The sequence below is a fragment of the Camelus ferus genome, chromosome 13 (assembly GCF_009834535.1).
Source record: "Camelus ferus isolate YT-003-E chromosome 13, BCGSAC_Cfer_1.0, whole genome shotgun sequence".
NCBI classification, from domain to species: Eukaryota; Metazoa; Chordata; class Mammalia; order Artiodactyla; family Camelidae; genus Camelus; species Camelus ferus.
The window spans coordinates 56,497,025-56,512,928 of record NC_045708.1 but is presented as its reverse complement, the minus strand read 5'-3'; the positions used below and the strand labels follow the sequence as shown (position 1 = coordinate 56,512,928).

General features: G+C 33.3%; 1 protein-coding gene across 1 annotated transcript in view; it reads right to left on the bottom strand.

The window, feature by feature from the left end:
* The window catches only part of MSH4 (mutS homolog 4), a 56,441-nt gene that overhangs the window by 25,127 nt on the left and 15,410 nt on the right, over positions 1-15,904 (bottom strand). The window contains 4 exon segments of the mRNA XM_006193478.3: positions 956-1,020; positions 3,701-3,775; positions 6,394-6,461; positions 11,924-12,096. Of these exon segments, the coding sequence (XP_006193540.2) occupies positions 956-1,020; positions 3,701-3,775; positions 6,394-6,461; positions 11,924-12,096 (381 nt within the window).

Here is a 15,904-nt window from a genome sequence, read left to right as displayed (position 1 = left end):
AGGACTGTGGCCGTGTCAATTTTAAACTACTCTGTCAGTCTTAACTATTCTCCTAAAATAACATGGGACCACCAAGGACAATCTCACAACTGCTAATAAACAGATCTCTCAAATCATACATAGTGTCTGTGAGTATAAAATATATCCCTGAATCACTGTTTTAAAAATTCTAGCTTCATGTTCATTGACTCAACAAACATTTACTTATACCATGTAGCAATAATTGTGTTAGATGCAGTGATTCAAAGAAGGATTAACATACAGTCCTTGCCCTCAGTTGGGGCAAGGGAGACTAAGCGTATTATGAGACAGTATAAGAAGAACCTTACAACTGTCAGTGTGGATCATGTAAACCAGAAGTCTAGTAATACCTATTTTTCTAATTTTTATTTTATTCTGTCCTGTATTTTATTTGTAATTAATTCTATTTTACTATTAACCTCATTTCCTGGCTTCACACAAAGTGAAGAATCTTGAATCAATAAAGTAACCATTTTTAAGTATTACAAGTCTTTTTGGTCAAGAACCAAGGTGCCACTGCTAAAAACAATATTAAAATTAAACTGCATTTAGACCTTATGCAGTATTCATATAGACTATTTTTTGGTTACATTAGGTCTTTCATGATTAAGCAAAAGAAAATAATATATTCTTATACTTGCAAGTCTTTCCACAGAGAAAAGCTAAAAAAAGAAACATTAAAATTGCATATGATTTCAATTTTAATGCTATTCTAATTAATTATAGCCATTAACACAAATACTCAATGTGCTATTATCCTATTTATTGGTATTTATAAGATGCAATGTACAATTAGATTTCTGATGAACAGTTTAAAGTTTCTGTTAAAACTCAAGGAATTGTTGTATAGAAAACAATTAAAGTCCTTAAAATCAGTTATGATCAGGAAGAATGGAATAATCTGCTATTTTATTAACAGCTGAATGACAGAGACCTCTTATCTTCCAAGGAACCACAGTAAGCTCTTAATAAAGGTGTGTTACAGTTCTTCAGAGCAATCTATTAAAGAATAAAATAAAGATAGTTAAGGATAATAAATTATGACATTATTCAAATGCAGCATTTTACATTTGTTTAATACTTTATAGTTTATCAAGTGATTTCTTGCTTCATCTTCTCCTTTGTATACTCATAAAAGAAATTTCAGATATGTGAAGACAGAATATATCTGGCCCATTTTCAAGATAAAGAGCACATGGTTAATAAGTGGCATCCACTGCTCTACTGTGACTTATTTTTCTTGTCTTCCAACTAACCATTAACACTAAACTATTAGTGGTAGGTACTTAAACAGCTATCATTGTGCACTGAGATTACTCTACACATAATCCCAAAATCTGGGTTAAATATAAATTAAATTTAAAGAATATCTTATATATTTGTAAACAGAGCAACTTCAACACTCTTATACGGCAAAAGTAGGGATTTTATTTTGCTTAATGGAAACTATGAATGGGCACTATTTGAATAAACAGAAAAGAGGAGACAACATAGATAACCTGACATTTTAGCTCCTATTTTAGTTTGCTATGAGGTAATGCTAACATTTTAGAAAAATAATATTTATATACCAATAAAAGCTAGAATTCATAGAAGCATAAAGAAAAACATTTAAATCACTCATAATTCTACCACTCTTCCAAAGATAAATACTCTAAGTATTATGGTACATTTACTTTTACTTTTTCAAATCAAAAATTTTATATTATTGCATGCTCCTTTTCTTTCCTACTTAATTCTACACGACAAGCATCAGAAAGTTCTCATAGTTAAAAAAAATTAGTAAGTCATAATATTCCACCTGTGGGAAGCAAAGAGTCTCTCCCCATAATTATTGGAGTTCTACACTACTTACACTAATAGAATATAAACAATGCTGAAACAACCATCACTGGACATAAATCTTGGTCAACACCTCTTAGCAGTTCTTTTGAACAGATTTCTAGAAATAGTATTACAGCATCAAAACATATATGTTGCAAAACATTCCTGTAAGGTATGTACAATTTGTACTCCTCCCAGCCATCTATGAAATTGTCTACCTCTTTTGTTCTCTCATTAGCAGTAAGTTGCATCCATTAAGGAAAAAAACTTTGCTTTTTTGACAGATGAAAACTATGGTTTTAATTTGCAGTTCTTTGACTAAGAATGAAGTTGAACATTTTTAGTATTATTTAATGACCACTGATTTTCTTTTTTTTTTATCATGTTCCATATTTCTACTGGCATTCCAGTATTTTCTTATCAATTACATGATTTCTATGATGATAGAAATTAACAGTTTGTCTGTTATGTGTTATAATTTTTTCCTAATTTTCTTTGGCTTTTACTTTGCCTTTTACATACCAGAGTTTGAAATATGTGTTTCATCAAATCTACCAGTTTGGGGGAATAATTTATTATACTTTTTTCATTCTAAGAAAGATGACAACACTTTTGAAATCTTGCCAAATTGTGTTCATTATATATATTTATTAGAATGGACTCTATAACAAAATTCTTCCACATTTTCATTATTTTTTCTTTTAAAAAAATCAGTTCTTTTTATCTTTTAATTGAAAAAAATTTCAATATTTTGAATCATGTAGTATTTTAAAATAGATGAAAAAAATCACCATTTTTAATCATCAGAGTTACTTCAGGTAAGAGTCATTAATAAATGCCAAATTCAATTGGTGAAAGTTTGATGAGGAATAGTTACACAGTCTTAAGGTATCTCTCCACACATTACATACATATAACTTTACAGTGAAGTAACTGATTAAAGTTAAGATCACAAGAAGGGAATAATGACATGTGCCTCCTGATGTTCTATACTGAGAAGGATACAACATTGCTTATTTGGTACTACTGCCAAACATGTATAAGCTGAATTTAATCATGGGAAAACAATCACACAAATGGAGGAATATCCTATTAAAAAACTGACCCTTACTCTTCAAGATGTCAACATTATGAAAGAGAAAGAAAGGCTGAGAACTTTTCAGTTTAAAGAAGTATAAAAAAAATTACATTAAATATAATGCATGATCCTGAATTGGACCCTGTATCAGGAAAAAGAATTCCATAAAGAACATTATTAGGACAATTGGAAGAGTGAGAATATGAGCTATACATAATATACAGCTGGCCCTTGAGCAACATGGGTTTGAACTGCATGGGTTCACTTACAGGTGGATTTTTTTCAGTAGTAAATACTACAGTACTACACTATCTGTGGTTGGATGAATCCACAGATGCAGAACTGCAGATACGGAACAACTGTGGATATGGAGGAACTGGGTATATAAAGAGCCAACAGTATGTTATATATGGAATTTCTACTGCACGAAGTTGGGTTGCACCCCAACCCCTATGTTGTTCAAGAATCAACTGTAATAGTATTGTACCGATGTTAAAAATCCTGAATTTTAAAATTGTATTGTGGTAATACAAGAGAACACCTTTGTTCTTAGGAGATATGCACCTTAGTATTTAGGTACTGAAACTTATTCTCAGATGGTTCAGTAAGAGTAATAATAAGGACCATAGTATGTGTGTACATGTAAAAAGAGAGAATATGGGAATTAATTATTCTATTTTTGCAACTTTCCCTAAGTTTGAAATTTTTTCAAAACAAAAAGTTTTTAAAAAACTGATGTTAGACATGTTTTATACAATATACACACATATAAATTACCTTTAAGGGATCCACAAGTTCCAAGGTGTGTTTTAGGTATATTAAATTCGTTATCTTTGATTCAGCTGCATTAACCTATCAAGATAAAAATTCAAATGTGTACACCATAAACATTTAATACATGAATGGGTTTTCCTCTTGAACATTTCACACTTATCACAGTCTATTCACTTTTATTTATCAGTCTAAACAGGATAACAGCCTAGACAATGGTTATAAATTCCTGTCCCATCATGGTAAGTCTGATGCACTAGTCTCCTGTAAGTCTGACAGTAAGAGTTCACTTCATGTATCCAACTTTCATTTCTATTTCAACCCTGTGGGTACAGCTTAACCCATAGTAGCAACAGGAGATACAGTTCAATACTGAGCAGCACTAAGAGACTAAGATTAATTGAAAAAGACACAAAAGGTATTTGTGAATGGATGGTATTTGAAAAACTGAATCCAATGAACAGTACATATATGTAAATTTTCAAATGGTTTTATCTCTCTTCCTAGAATAAAGTTTGTTTATCGCCCCCCCCCCAAAATAGGAAAGAAAGAAAGAAAGAAAGAAAGAAAGGGAAAGGGAAGGAAAGGAAAAGGAAAAGGAAAAGGAAAACTGAATCCAAATTTCTCAGTTACAGAAAAAGATGAATTTTCCTCACTGGTTCTTGTTTGTACAAATAAAATAATTCTCATAATTCCAGTGGTCCAAACGAATAGTTTTTCAAAATAAAGCAAGTGTCAATAAAGTTTAAAAGACCCATATTATAAAACATGCGTTCTTTGACTACTGTGGAGCTAAATTATAAATCAGTAACAGAAAGATATCTGGAAAGCTCCCAAATATTAGAAACTAAATAATACACTCGTAATTAACCCACAAATCAAAGAAGAAATCAAAAAGGAAATTAGAAAGCATTTTTAACTTTTTGAACAAAAAAGAAAGCACAACATATAAAAATTGTGAAGTATAGCTGAAGTATTGCTCAGAGGGAAATTTATAGAACTAAATACTAAATTAGAAAAGAAAAAAAGTCTCAAATCAATGACCTCCACTTCTACCTTCACAACATCAAAAAAGAAGAGCAAACTAAGCACAGAGTAAGCAGAAGAAAGAAAATAAAACTAATAAAAGCAGAAATCAATGAAACAGAAAGCGGCGAAAAAAAGAAAGAAAAATCAGTAAGGTCAAAATCTGGGTTCTTGAGAAGACCAATAAAATTGACAAGCTCTAGCCAGACTGACTAACAGGAGGGAAAAAAAAAAGAAAATATTCAAGTTACTAACATCAAGAATGTGAGAGGTATAGCACTAATAAACAACATATATAAAAAGGATAATAAGGAAGTTACTATGAATAATATCATGCCAATTGGGTGAAATGACAAAGTCTTTGAAAAATACAACCTACTAAAGCTCATTCAAGAAGAAACAAGTAACCTACATAGCATCATATCTATTTAAGAATTTATAATCAAAAACCTTCTTACAAAGAAAATTCCAAGTTTCAATGGCTTCATTTGTGAATTCTACCAAGCATTTAAGGAAGAAGTAATACCACTTCTATACAAACTCTATGAGAAAACTAGAGAGTAAAGAATGTCTCTAACTTCTTTTTATGAAAACAATTTTGTTTCAGACATCAGTTGTTCTAGGTTATCTCTCAATTGTATATACTGAATTTAAAGGTGTTTCAATTATTTAAGGAAATTTCCAGTTCTGTGCCTGCCCAACAGCCAAAACTTTTCCATCTAATGTTTTTATTACAAGTGAACCTTAAGAGTGTTATCTCTACAATACAGAAAGGCTTCTTAAACATAGATAAGCCTTCAGTGCATTTGCAAAATAGTCAAATTTTAAATCAAATTTTACTGATGTACAAAATTTCTTTCCTTTTTTAAGCACATGAGCAAAAATATACAGGTGACCCTTGAACAACATAGATTTCAACACTGAGGGTCCACTCCTACATGGATTTTTAAAAAATTTTTATACATGGATTTTATTCAATAAATACAGTACTCCACAATCCACAGTTGGTTCATTCTGCAGACACACAACCATCGGGTGCAGAAGGCTGACTGTAAAGTTACATATGAGTTTTCTACTGCAAGGGAGAGGTGGGTGCCCCAACACCTCCAATATTCAAGAGTCATCTGTACATGTATTTCATTAAAATAAATATTTTTCAATTCACCTTAAATGAAAGAATGAAAACCATCTATTATTTTCTTTATAGAATGTGCCTATAAGCACTAAGTATTTAAATTTGAAAAATATCCAAAGACTTTATTTCATTTTTAAAGGTTAAGCATATTTGAAAACTAATCAAACTTCACATAAAGATCACCTTTTAAGAGCATCTATAATCTTTGCATCTAACATAATTTTCACCCAATTATTTATTAAGCAAATATTATTACAATCTAAGTTTTTAAATTATATATAAAATCTTTAAGTAAATATTTGATTAATGAAAATATGTCAATTCCTCAACTAAGAAACTTTCAATTTTAAGTTTATCATATATGATAACACACTGGGGGAAAAAAGTTTCTTTTAAAGAGGCATAAAAATACTCCAGTTATTAAAAATGAAGTACTTTTCTGAAAGATTTTCATATTTTCCAACTGTTACATCACATTAAGACAAGTTATATCACATAATGTATAATAATATAACATATAATGTATACATAAACATACCGTGTCTTGCTTTGGAATTTGGACTAAAACAGAAAGAAGCTGCTCTGTATCAAGAAATCTTGCTATAACTAAAACAAACAAGCAGAAAATATGAGTATTTAAACTTTATGTTACAGTTTACAATATAGACTATATAAAATATTATCTTCAAATAATAAAACAGAACAGTTTTACCTGCAAATATTATTTGTTTTAATCATCTTTATCTATCTTACATTTACCAGGAAAAAAAATAGTAAATTCTAGTGGGCTTTTCTTAATTTTGATTACTCCACCCTGTTGGAATCATCCAACAAAACATGCACTTAAGATACAGTAAGGTAAGTGCCATAACAAGATCCTATAGGCAACATGTAATAAAGACACCTAACACAACTCACTGTAGTCTCACAGAGTCAGAGAGGCTTCCAGCAGAAGGAACATTTAAAGTGGAACGGTAAATGATGAATGGCAGTTAGCTAAAGAGGAGCTTGGGAGAAGAGGTTGCAAGGAAGGAAGAAGAAAGATTCTAAACAAATACTGCAGAATGCAAAAGTCAGAATGTGGGAGGCACAAAAAGAGACACAGATCAATGGAACAAAATACAGAAGTCAGAAAAACTCACACACATGGTCAATTAATCTACAACAAAGGAGGTAAGAATAATGGGGAAAAGATAGTCTCTTGAGTAAGTGGTGCTGAGAAAACTGGACGGCTACATGTAAAAGAATGAACTTAGAACATTTTCTTACATCGTATACAAAAATAACCCCAAAATGGATTAAAGAACTAAGTGTAAGACCTGAAACCATAAAACTCCTAGAAAGGAGAATACTCTTTGACATAAATCGTCAATATTTTTTTGACTCCTGTCTCCTGAGACAAAAGAAATAAAAATAAAAATAAACAGATGGGACCTAGTGAAACTTAAAGCTTTTGCACAGTAAAGGAAACCATCAAAAAAAGAAAGGACAACCTATTGAATGGGAGAAAATATTTGCAAATGATATGACTGATAAGAGGTTAATATCTAAAACATATAAACAGCTCATACAACTCACTGTATGAGCAAAACAATCTAATTAAAAAATGAGCAGAAGACCTAAATAGACATTTTTCCAAAAAGACATACAGATGGCCAAAAAGCACATGAAAATATGCTCAACATCACTAATCATCAGAGAGATGCATATCAAAACCACAAAGCGATACCTTCACACCTGTCAGGATGGTTATCATCAAAAAAGCTACAAAATAACAAATACTGGCAAGGATATGGAGAAAAGCAAACTCTTGTATACTGTTGATGGGAATGTAAATTGATGCAGCTACTATGGAAAACAGCATGAATGTTCATCAAAAAACTAAAACTAGAACTAGCATATGATCCAGAAATTCTACTCCTGGGTATATATATCCAGTGAAAACAAAAACACTAATTCGAAAAGATACATGTACCCCAATGTTCACAGCAGCACTGCTTTTTTTAATTTTTAAAATTTTTTATTTAAAGTGTAGTTGATTTATGATGTTTCAGGTGTACAGCAAAGCAATTCAACTATTTATATATATATAAATAATTATATAAACACACACATACATATATATACTTTCCGATTCTTTTCCATTACAAGAAACTGAATACAGTTCCCTGTGCTATACAGTAGGTCCTTGCTGTTTATCCCCTCTCCTTTTTCCCTTCCCCTTTGGTAACCACAGTTCATCTTCTATGTTTGCGAGTCTATCTCCGGTTTGTAAATAAGTTCATTTGTATCATTTTTTAGATTCCACATAAAAGTGATATCACATGATAATTTGCCTTTCTCTGACTTACTTTACAGAATATGATAATCTCTAGGCCCATCCCTGTTGCTGCAAATGGCATTATTTCATTCTTTTTTATGTCTGTGTAGTACTCCATTGTGTGTATGTGTATATAACATATATATTATATGCATATATAATATGTTATATATACACATATACCACATCTACATATATAATATATATATATATATATATATACACACACACACATATACCACATCTTTATCCAGTCATTTGTTGATAGACATTTAGGTTACTTCCATGTCTTGGCTATTGTAAATAGTGTTGCTATGAACATTGGGGTGCACGTGTCTTGTCAAATTATAGTTTTCTCTGGATATATGCCCAGAAGTAGGATTTTTGGATCACATGGTAAGTCTATTTTTAGTGTTTTTAAGGAACCTCCATACTGTCCTCCATAGATATAGAGAACAAACTAGTGGTTACTAATGGGGAAAGGGAGGAGCAGAGGGGCAAAATGGGGGTAGGGGATTAAGAGGTACAAACTATTATGTACAAAATAAAAAAAGCTACAAGGATATATTGCACTGCACAGGGAATATAGCTATTATTTTATAATAACTTTAAATAAAGTATAATCTATAAAAATTTTCAATCATTATGTTGTACACCTGAAACTAATATCATAAATCAACTATAATTCAATGAAAATAAACTAAACTAAAAAAAAATTTTTAAAGCCAGAACATGAGAGAAGACATGTTCAAGTAACTAAAAGTTCAATGATACTAGAAGGCAGAATGGAAAGTGAGGAGTAACAAGACATTATTGTGGGAGACGGCAAAGAAACAGCCATACAGAAGAGTCTGGATTTTATCCTAAAAATAATAAGAAGAGATTAAAGGATTTTATGCAAGTGGGTATGTGGCAGCCCCCCAAAGATGTCCACATCCTAATCCCTGGAACCTGCAAACATGTTACCTGGTAAAAGGGACTTTGAAGATGGGATTAAATTAAGCATCTTGAAATGGAGAGATTATTCTGGATTGTTTGTTAGTCCCAAAGTAATCACAAAGGTCCTTATAAGAGAGAAGCAGGAGGATCAGCCAGAGAGAGAAGAAATAAGGACAAAAGCAGAGGTCAGGAAGCAGAGAGGAAACTATTCTGCTGCTTTGAAGATGAAGGAAGGGCCATGAGCCAAGGGATGCAGATGGCCTCTAGAAACTGGAAAAGGCAAGAAAACAGGTTCACCACTAGAGGCTCTCGAAGAAACGTAGACCTGCTAACACACTGCTTTTAGCCCAGTAAAACTGACTTCTGACTTCCAGAATTGTAAGATAATAAATTCATGCTATTGTAAGACACTACATTTGTTACATCAACAACAGGAAATTAATAATTAAAGAGTAATATGCTCAGATTTGTATTTTCAAAAGACCACTCAGGCCGCAATATAGAGAACAGACTCTAAAGAACAAGAATGGAGGAGAAAGGCTAAATAGGAAGCTGCTGCAGCACATCAGATAATGGATATTTGGTACCCTGGGCTGGAGCAGCAGCACTGATAACAGAAGCTAATATATGCAAGAGCTACACAGAAGAGATTTTGCAGAATTTGATGATTAAAGCCAGGGAAGTGAAGTATCAAGAATGACTTCCAGGTATCTGGTTTGGTAAAAAGCTTGTACGTAGAGCCATTCACTGAAATCAGAAGGGACTGATTTAGAAGAGAAGACGTCATACTTTGGACACATTAAATTTGAGATGCTGAGGAGCATCTCTCAGTGCTCAGTAGGCAGTGAGACATACGCGGCTGAAGGTCTGTAGAGATACCTGGGCGTGAAATATAAATTTGGAAGTTATGGATATATGAATGGTAACTACAAAACCAGGAAGGTGGGTGAATCATATAATAAGACTATATAGGGTAAAAAGACAACTTAGGACATAATTTTGAAGAGCCATAGCATTTAGGGAATGAGCAAAGGAAAACAAGCCTAAAAAGAAGTCTTTCTCTCTCCCATTTGATCAATACAGAGTTTTTGGAGGACATTCCAAGACAGTACACAGTCCTGTAGTCTATTTGGAAATCATAAAGATAATATTTCAAGGGAGATACCCTGTTGGTTTTGATTGGATAGACATATAAACTTTTAAAAGAAATAAGTGATAGAGCTTAAAAAAAAAAAACCCAAAGAAGTAGGAAGACAATCAGGAGCAAAGAATGGCAGTAATTCAACAAGATTTTTTCAGCAGTACCACAGAAGCTGGATTTCACAGTAGGAGAACTGATATGTGTCCATTAAATTTACCAATTGGTAAATTTGACCAACTGAGACTATGGGCGAGTGTTTTAGGCTGGGTTCTCCAGAAGCAGAACTCTGAGATGAGGATTCTTGTGCAAGTGATTTATTAAGAATATACTTCTAAGAGAAACCAGTAAAGAAGAAAAAGACAGGAAAGGGGACAAAGCCACGCAGAAGTATAATTTCAGGCGAAGTCCCATGGAAGGTAATTCCAACCAATCCTGTAGAAGATTTCTGGACTTTTAAGTTGCATTCATGATTTTTGCCAAATCAGTGTGAGACAGCTGGACCCTGACACTCCCACACCATTCAGTCATTTAAGAGCCACGAAGCACTTCCGGCACTCTGTGCTTGAGAGCAAAGTGCTCTAGGAGCCTGAGGGCAGGAAAGAGTCCAGGTGCAAGCCATTAGAAGCAAACGCTCACAGAGCAGGGAGAGGCACACACAGAAAGGTAAAAGAGACCGAGGAAGATCTGGACAGAGAACCAACAACATCTGCTAAGGTGACCTTGACAAAATCAATCTCATTGCTAGTGGTGAGCACAGAAATAAGACTGCAGCAGACTGAGATGTAGTGATGAAGAGAAGATAATGTATGCCAAGAATCTGCTTTTCACCAAGTTTGGCAATGAATGGGAGAAGAGAGATGAGGTGTTGCTGTGAACAAGGGTTACCAGTTATTAGTGACCTTTTTGTACCTTTCCCAAAGTCTCACTAAATACACAGGAATATATGGAGAAAATTAATATACTCAACAACATTGGAAATGCAGAGTTATAGTCAATATAAGGCCAAATACTTGAATTATACTAATTTAAAGGTATTTAGAATTGGACTGAGGAAAATATTTAGGCTATAAACGCCTTCTAGATTTTCATGTACCACTTCGGTTTAGACTACCAGAACAACAGGTAGGGAGGTTGAGGGACTGGGGGTATGGAAGACAGAACAAGCCGCTAGAAACCAGGAATTAGACTAGGATCAGTGCATATAAACTGTCTTTCCACCTACAGATTTAAGAAGAAAATTGCACTGCCATGCCAGTGAACAAATAGCCAGGTGCCAAGGGCAATTCTTTTATCTCATGTTATGAGTTGAATTGTGTCTCCCAGAAAGAAATTTTGAAATACTAAACTCTGGTATCTGAATGCGACCTTATTTGGAAATTGGATCTTTGCAGAAGTAATCAAGTTAAGGTAAGATCTTTAGGATGAGCCTTAATCCAACATGACTGGTATCTTTGTAAGAAGACAATGTCAGGGAACTATATTCAATGGCAAACTGTAATGAAAAAGAATATGGAAAATATAGATACATACGTATAACTGAATCACTATGCTGTACACCAGAAACTAATAACAACATTATAAATTAACTATACTTCAATTTTAAAAAGTTAAAAAAATGTATTTTTTAATAGTTTATATTTGTAAAAGTGATAAATGATATTCATTTACCTGACTGAAGTCCAAAAAAGAGTTCTTCATCTTGAAGCAGTTCTTGAACACAATCTAATCTCATGTTAATGGTTTCAACATCAACTAGAGGTTCTAATATATTAGAACGAAGTCTTCTACTTCCTCCAGGAGTCTTAGTATAATTTAGAACACCAAAGAGTGTGTGATTACTCCTTTGAAAACATAAGTTAGGAAAATTTCATTATGTATACAAAGGAAAACCCAAGAAAACTGCAATTTAACTTTCAAAATAATCCTATAATCAACAGTAGTGATTCTCCAACTTTAATACACATACAGATCACATGAGAATTCTGACTCAGTAGGTCGGGGATGAGGCCTGAGAATCTACATTTTGAATAAACTCCCAAGTATGCTGTCAATTAGTGAAGCACACTTTGATTAACAAGACTCAACTGTATCTTTTTTGCAGTTAGTTAATGGCTTTTTTGCATAGACCAGCTACAATACTCAGACTAATATAAAATAATCTAGTCCATGGCATTCCGTCAATAATAGCAAGATAGCAATAATATATCCTTAAAGGGGGAAACATCTTTTACATTGATAAAATGAGTATTTATTATAATCAATCTGTTCTAACATAAGAAGTTGAGAATTGTAAGTAAGAGAAAGAAAGAAAATCATTTCAGGTACAGAGTCCTGTTTATTAAAAACAAACAAACAGGACTCTACAGAGAATGAAAAGGAGGGCTACTTTAGTTAGGCTGGTTGAGAAAGACCTGTGTGTGTTTTTGGCAGTTTAGTTAAGAAAGCATCCATTTGACAATGATGAGATGGGGACAACGATACCAATGTTGGTGAGAAGAGCTAACACATACTGAATACTGAGTATGTTCCAGGCATTATTTTAAGCACTTTACATATATTAACTTATTTAATTCTAACAATAATGGTAATAGATGCTATTATTAACCACATTTTATAAGGGAAGAAACTGAAGCACAACGAAATTAAGTAACTTGTCCAAGGTTTCCAAGTAAGCGAACAGTAAGAAAAGAGTTACCAGTTTAAAAAGGCCAGAACAGTAATTTAAGCCCAGGTAGTCTTTCTGGCTCCAGAACCAGAAAGAATATCAAAGCTGATGGAGGACTGCAAATGAGGGTAAGAATGAAGGGAAATGAATGAGTAAGATGACAGAGATCAGGACACAGAAATCCTTGTAGGCCATAGTAAAGAGTCTGAATGCTTTTCTAAATGTAATGAGAGCACTGGAAGATTTTAAGCAGGAAACTTTCAAGATCTGATTTTTGTTTTAAAAGGATTATATTCTGACCACTAGGTTGGGAATAGGAGAAGAAGAGAGACAATTTAGGGGCCATTATACTATATCGTAGTCCAGGCTAACATGATGGAGATATGGGTTAGGATTGCAGCCTTGGAAATGGTAAGAAGTGATCCAGAACAGGCGCATACTCTAAAGGTTGAGTCATCAAGAGGATTTACTGATACACTGAATCTGGGTGAAGACAGGAAGGGAAATAAGAATGTCTCTTAAATCATCAAACTACCAGATTTTTGATACATCAATTTAAACATTTTTTTAGGGAACTACTCAAATCAAGTCCTGGCTGGGAGTAAGGCGGTGGTTCATCATAGGTACAGAACAGGCACAGTTCTTTTACTTTTTGAGAACTTGGCTTCTGCAGGAACAAAGGAAGTGAGGAGCACACCTAAACTTGCCATTTGCTATATAGAAATCAATGAGTGAAACATTATATGGAACAGGTGACAAATCCTTAGAAGCATTAGAGGTATTCAGATAGCTCACTAGGTAGAATATCCACCTTTTAACCTAATATTCTTAGGTTCAAGTCTGTGAAAAGACCTCAACTTCTCCTTTTAACTGTAATATGAACTCCTAGAGGGCAAATATCCTATCATTTAACATACAGCAGGAAATCAAGCAATGTTTGGCAATAATAATGGTAAATAATGATTAACTATGGAATGTGACGAAGTAAAATTGAATATGAAACACTGTAATAATTACCAGCCTTACTGATTTTCTGTTACCCAATGTTATTTTAACACAGAAAGTCAATGGCAGAGTACTTTTTCCAATATTATTTTAACTCTTTTTTCTAGCAATAGAAAAAATATTACTTATTCACTAAGTTGAGAAGGAATAACTACAATTAATTATAAACTCCTTAAAAAGATTATAATTTTAGACCATCATTATTCGACAGAACTGCAAAGGTGTTGAGGTTACTCTACTGATGGATAATGAAAAGCAGTGTATACAGCACTGCTCCTACCTTTACTAAAAGTAGTACCAACAGTTATCTAGATAGATCTAAACTGTTCCTGAAGATTAAAGTAAATAATAAAATTAGATATTTTGGGCTTCTAAGTTTGCAAGAGTAAATACTGTCTGGAGATTTCACAAAATGGAAAGTGAAGCCAAGATAAGAATGCATAAAGCGACAAATATTTAAACACTACGGCTTTCAAGTCGGTACTGAGTACATTAAGGTTTCCACTGTCTAAAGTACTCTTTATTCTGTTCAATACTCTTAATACTAAAGTTTATAGTCATTTTAAGTTTATCCCTTTCATTGATATCTGAAGTTACATGTAATTACTGAAAGCTGAGATTTTTCTCTAAGATTACTTGTTCCCACCTTGCACTGTACCAAACTAGCTTCTAGCTTCCCTACATGTACCATATTGCTGTGTTGAAAATCATGCTTTCAAGACTTTGTTTTTCACTGTCTTATCACCTTTTCTACTTCTTTATCTGGGTAACTTCTATTTATACTTCAAAACTTATGTCAGGTATTATCTCCTCTAGAAAGCCTTTCCTAATTACTTCCCCTTTTACCCCTTTACTAAGCCCAACTACCTTTCTTAGGATCCCATCACTTTTTACACAAACTTTCATACCACTATACAGTCATCCTTCCATATCTGCAGGGGATTAATTCCAAGACCTCCAGTGGATACCATAATCTGCAGATGCTTAAGTCCCTTATATACTATGGCCTAGCACAGTCGGCCCTCCATACCCACAGGTCCCACATCCGCAGATTCAACCAATTGCAAGGTCCCTCAGATACTGAGGGCCTGGTGTTCTTAGCACATGTTAATGATACTGTGATACTATGTGTCTCCTCCTCCAGGCTGTAATTCCTCAAGGAGAAAAAACATGACTCACTAATTCTCTGTACAAAATTGAACCCATATTAAACTATATGGTTTTATCCCTGCTGTAAACACTGCCACATGTTGATTACATTATCTTCTAATAACATTTTGATTCTAGATTAGGTATCCCACTAAGAAATCTATAAATACTCTATGTGTTCCTGCACACACACGTGTGCGTTTCTCCCTCTTTCGTGCTTACCGTCAGTATTCCTGGTACTCTAACTAAAGCTAATAATAAGCCAATAAAACAAGCAATCTAGTCATACACCAAAGACTAAGTGATTCAACTATTTTTACCTTCTCAAATGATTACAGATTTTCTGTATTTAATATTTTAAAACTGGCTATTTTAATTTTGTAGTATTCTGGATGCAATAACTTCTTTTTTATTATGGTAAAACATACAAAACACAAATTTTACCACTTTAACCATTTTAAGGACACAATTCAGACTATTAGGTATACTTGCAACATTGTTCAACCATTACCACCATTCATTTCCAGAGCTTTCTCATAATCCCAAAGAGAAATTCTGAATCCATTAAATAGTAACTCCCCTGTTCCCACCTCCCCCAGTCCCTCTACAAATTTGCCTATTCTAGGTACTTCATATAAGTGGGATGAAAATAATTTTCCTTTGTGTCTGTTATATTTCACTTAGCAGCATCTGTTCAAGGTTGATACATCTTGTGGCATTTATCAGAATTTCATTCATTTTTAAGGCTGCATGATATTCCATTGTATGTATACACCTTATTTTACTTATTCAGTCAGTTACTCGTTGATGGACAGTTTGGTTTATTTCCA